Source organism: Salmo salar, chromosome ssa12 (assembly GCF_905237065.1).
Source record: "Salmo salar chromosome ssa12, Ssal_v3.1, whole genome shotgun sequence".
NCBI classification, from domain to species: domain Eukaryota; kingdom Metazoa; phylum Chordata; class Actinopteri; order Salmoniformes; family Salmonidae; genus Salmo; species Salmo salar.
In genome coordinates, this window is record NC_059453.1 from 7607001 (window position 1) to 7612500 (window position 5500).

Sequence of the window (5500 nt, forward strand, 5' to 3'; positions counted from 1 at the left end):
ATAACCCGCAATGGGCCAAACCAAAATATACAAAACTTTTACAATCACGTGTATGTACAAGATTGATATGAAAAAGTGTTTGTACACCAAAAAATAACATTACCTATGCAGCTGTAATTAAATTTAAAAAACACACTGAATTATTATTATTATCAAATTATTAACATCCCCTATTGACCTGGCCTATTTGAATTGGTCCTTGTGTGCAATTTGGCGCACAATCTAGGGTAACAACATCACACTGCTACATTAGCTTTCTTATGAACAGGAACAAAGCTGAAGGAAAATACAAATCACTGAGGCTAATTTAACGACGACTTGCAGGCAGTGGGTTCAGTATAACTATGAGAAAAAATGAATCCAAATTATACCACCACCCAAAAGGGCACTTTAGAGACAGGAAGGGTAAAGGGTCATGTGCTCTACACAGGTAGAGCCCTATCTGTCCATGTAGCCTTATGCAAAGTGGGCACTGCTTCATTATATGAAGTGTTATTATGTGTTGTTAACAATGAGCCTTGATCAATTTAGCTCGGAATACACCACCCTCATCAATCTGTCACCTAATCCTGCCTAATGGGCAGGCCAGACCTGGAGGAAATGATTGGCTGTAAGAAGTAAGAGAAAACATAACATCTGGTTGTTTTTAAATGACTTCTTATGACATTGCTTGCCAGAATGAACATTGTAATTAATATTTTTCCAATCTGCATTGCCTACTCCGCATTGCCCACTCCAGTCAGCAGATGGCGATATGAGTCTTTCAGGTGATGCTTCTTGCGTGACGTATAATCTAGTGGACGGAACTGGAGGCTTCTTCAACATCGACAAAAGGCTCCTGGTTTACCCACGCGGTGCTTTGCTAGCGAACATAAAACTGAAACATTGAATCTCTTTAGACCAATCTTGTGTACATTACTCTTAGTGTTTTGAACATAATTCTGTTTACCTATCGACTGGTTAATTTAAACGTAATTTGCTTGTTAAATTAGAAAATGTGTTACATTGATACTGCACTAGACTAATTGTCCGGAGCACAAACTCACTAATCTAGACGGAGAAAGAAACTGGTGAAAGGAGAGGAAGAAGCTTGAAGAATGAAAAAGGAGGCTATCACATTGAAACAAGAGGATGATATTACAGTGAAAGAGGAATATGGGAAAGAGGTTGTCAAAGTGGAAAAAGAGGAGGTAGAAGCTTTCAGAATCAAAAGGAGGAAGATGCCGTAAAATTGAAAGAAGAGGAAGAACCTTTTGGAGTAAAGGAGGATATCTCAATGAAAGAGGAGACTGAATATCCGATTACCACCAGTGAGTACTGTCTTAAAAACAGGGAGACAAACTATGCCGTTGTTGAACCGTGTTGTTTTAAAGGGGCATTCTACTGAAGTTATACACTTTAATATGTTGTTCAGTACTGTAGGAATTGTTTAAGGGGCAATCTGCCATTGGTACATATGTTTTTGGGACTTCAGAATGTGATTGATTGAATTCTCTATGTGGTCTATATTAAAGTGCACTTATTCTAGTATAGCCAGGTTTTAAAATATAATATACAGTGCATAATTTCTACTTAAAATATCAAAGGGACGCAAAATGCACCCATTTCGTGGGACGGCCCTTTAACATTTGCATCACAGTGGTGGGAAAAGTAGAAATTGTCATACTTGAGTAAAGGAAAAATACCTTAATAGAACTCAAGTAAAAGTGAGTCACCCAGTAAAATGCTACTTGAGTCAAAGTTAAAATATACTGAAGTATCAAAAGTAATAGTATATAAATAATTTCATATTCCTTATATTAAGCAAACCAGATGGTGCCATTTTTTTTAAGTGGCTAATTTTAGGCCCTTTTTAGACATATTCATGCCTTTTGTAAGACTCTGTAATTGCAATAGAAGTTCATGAGTTTACCATCTGTTTGATGTTCTCATTCACACAGAAGAGAGACATGACTATCGTGGATCCTCTGGGGAGCCTCAACAACATCCTGATGCTGATGAGGCAGAGAAGAGTCTCTCCAGTTCAGAACACCAGATGGTACAGCTTGGTCTGGTCTAGCATACAGCTTGCTCTATCTGGGCTGGGTTTCTGTAAAGCACTTAATGACAACAGTGACATCAGCATCCATAATGATATGTGTCTGTGTCCCCTCTTTATGGTTACCAGGACAACGCTAGCCCTTCCTCTCTCCTGGAGTCCCCGTGTCATGCCTCTCCCGGTAGTGCCTTACTGCTGGATATGAAAAGGTTGTCTGTGCTGCTGGTGGACTGCAGGAAAACAACGGGGCTGAGTGGAACTGTGAGAGGAGGAGAAAAGAAGAAAGGATCAGATTTGACTCATCAAAGTAAGTGCTGTAGTTTAGTTTGAACAAATGAAATAGATCTGCCCACTGGTATCTATTACCAGGACAACCAGCAGAGTTCTGTTAGTTGATATGAAGATGGACTGGTATCTTTTACCAGTAGGGCTGTCCCTGACTAATAAAAATCTTGTTTGATTGACTTAGCCACCTGTTCTTTCGACCAATCAATTGGTGCAAATTTGAAACGTGTGTTTCTATATATACACTACCGTTGAAAAGTTTGGGGTCACTTCGAAATTTGCTTGTTTTCGAAAGAAAAGGCTAATTGATCAGTAGAAAACCCTTTTGTAATTATGTTAGCGCGGTGAAAACTGTTATGCTGATTTTAAAGAAGCAATAAAACTGGCCTTCTTTGGACTAGTTGAGTATCTGGAGCATCAGCATTTGTGGGTTTGATTACAGGCTCAAAATGGCCAGAAACAAAACTTTCTTCTGAAACTCGTCCGTCTATTCTTGTTCTGAGAAATGAAGGCTATTCCATTCGAGAAATTGCCAAGAAACCGAAGATCTCGTACAACGCTGTGCACTACTCCCTTCACAGAACAGTGCAAACTGGCTCTAACCAGAATTGAAAGAGGAGTGGGAGGCCCCAGTGCACAACTGAGCAAGAGGACAAGTACATTAGTGTCTAGTTTGAGAAACAGATGCCTCACAACTGGCAGCTTCATTAAATAGTACCCGCAAAACACCAGCCTCAATTTCAACAGTGAAGAGGTGACTTCGGGATGCTTCAGCCTTCTAGGCGGAGTTGCAAAGAAAAAGCTATATCTCAGACTGGCCAATAAAATATTAAGATGGGCAAAAGAACACAGACACTGGACAGAGGAACTCTGCCTAGAAGGCCAGCATCCCGGAGTTCCATCTTCACTGTTGACGTTGAGACTGGTGGTTTGCGGGTACTATTTAACCTCTCTGGTAAATGTGGGACGCTAGAAGCTACAGCTAAAATGAATCACTAACCTTTGATGATCTTCATCAGATGGCACTCATAGGACTTCATATTACACAATACATGTATGTTTTGCTCGATAAAGTTCATATTTATATCCAAAAACCCCATTTTACATTGGCGTGTAATGTTCAGAAATGTTTTGCCTCCCAAAACTTCTGGTGAATGAGCACATCAATTTACAGAAATACTCATCATAAACGTTGATAAAATATTCAACAGTTATTCAAAGAATTATAGATAGACTTCACCTTAATGCAACCGCTGTGTCAGATTTCAAAAAAGCTTTACGACAAAAGCACACTTTGCAATAATCTGAGTACTTCGCTTAGACGACAATATCAAGCAATACAGATACCTGCCATTTTGGAGTCAACTAAAATCATAAATAGCATTATAAATATTCACTTACCTTTGATTTTCATCAGAATGCACTCCCAGGAATCCCAGTTCCACAATAAATCTTTGTTTTGTTCAATAAAGTCCATAATTTATGTCTAAATACCTCCTTTTTGTTTGCGTGTTTAGTCCACTACTCCAAATGCAGGAAGCACGCCGAAATGTCACGCCGAAAAGTCAAAAAAGTTATATTTACATTCGTAGAAACATGTCAAACGATGTATAGCATCAATCTTTCGGGTCTTTTTTATCATAAATCTTCAATAATATTCCAACCGGACGATTACTTTTGTCTTCAAAAAAAGAAAAGGAACAGAGCTAACTCTCACGGGAATGCGCGCCACTGAACTCATGTCATTCTCTGTCATCTGACTCCAGGACCTCTTGTTCTCTCAATATTCACAGTAGAAGCATAAAACAACATTCTAAAGACTGTTGACATCTAGTGGAAGCCTTATGAAGTGCAAAATGACCCCACAGACACTGTAGTTTGGATAGGCAATCACTTGAAAAACTACAAACCACTTCCTGGTTGGATTTCTACAAACCTCAGATTTCCACACTTCCTGGTTGGATTTTTCTCAGGTTTTTGCTTGCCATGTGAGTTCTGTTATACTCACAGACATCATTCAAACTGTTTTAGAAACTTCAGTGTTTTCTATCCAAATCTACTTATAATATGCATATCCTACCTTCTGAGCCTGAGTAGCAAGCAGTTTACTACGGGCACGCATATCATCCAAACGTGAAAATACTGCCCCCCAGCCCAAAGAAGTAAATGAAGCTGCAAGTTGAGGACCTGTGAGGCGTCTGTTTCTCAAACTAGACATTCTAATGTACTTGTACTCTTGCTCAGTTGTGCACCGGGGACTCCCACTCTTTCTATTCTGGTTAGAGCCAGTTTGCGCTGTTCTGTTAACCTCCCTGGGCAAGGTGGGACGTTTGCATCCCACCTTGCAAACTAATTATATGCATATTCTACGCAGGAGTAGTAACCAGATTAAATCGGGTACGTTTTTTATCCGGCCGTGAAAATACTGCCCCCTATACCATAGCATAAAAATTGATTTTAACCTGTTATTTTTCTCGTAAAATAGCAATAATATTCCAACCGGGCGACGTTGTATTCATTCAAAGGCTGAAAGAAAAAAATGGAGAATTCTCATGAACACAGTGTCACTGTTCCCAGCCTGACCACTCACAAACAGAGCTGCTGTACTTAGCCCAGAGACTGCAGACACCCCATTACACTTTCTGGTGCCTTCTGAGAGCCAATGGAAGCCTTAGAAAATGTCACGTTACAGCAGAAATGCTGTATTTTCGATAGAGATGCCACAGAAGGAGAACAAATTGTCAGACAGGGCACTTCCTGTATGGAATCTTCTCAGGTTTTGGCCTGCCATATGAGTTCTGTTATACACAGACACCATTCAAACAGTTTTAGAAACTTTAGGGTGTTTTCTATCCAAATCTACTAATTATATGCATATTCTCGTTTCTGGGCAAGAGTAGTAACCAGTTTAAATCGGGTACGTTTTTTTATCCGGCCGTGCAAATACTGCCCCCTAGCCCCAACAGGTTAAGGGAGTAGTACACAGCGTTGTATGAGATCTTCAGTTTCTTGGCAATTTCTCGCATGGAATAGCCTTCATTTCTTAAAACTAGAATAGACTGACAAGTTTCAGAAGAAGGTTCTTTGTTTCTGGCCATTTTCAGCCTGTAATCAAACCCGCAAATGCTGATGCTCCAGATACTCAACTAGTCTAAAGAAGGCCAGTTTTATTGCTTC

The 5500-nt window shown here is 39.7% G+C and overlaps 1 protein-coding gene across 1 annotated transcript in view; it reads left to right on the forward strand.

Moving 5' to 3' along the window:
* The first annotated feature begins 823 nt into the window (after window positions 1-823).
* Window positions 824-5500, forward strand: part of LOC106595747 (piggyBac transposable element-derived protein 4) — a 16968-nt gene continuing 12291 nt past the window's right edge. The window contains exons 1-3 of the mRNA XM_045690591.1: window positions 824-1310; window positions 1941-2038; window positions 2168-2345. Coding sequence (XP_045546547.1) covers window positions 1277-1310; window positions 1941-2038; window positions 2168-2345 — 310 coding nt within the window. The 5' untranslated portion in view covers window positions 824-1276. The remainder of the gene's footprint in view (window positions 1311-1940; window positions 2039-2167; window positions 2346-5500) is intronic.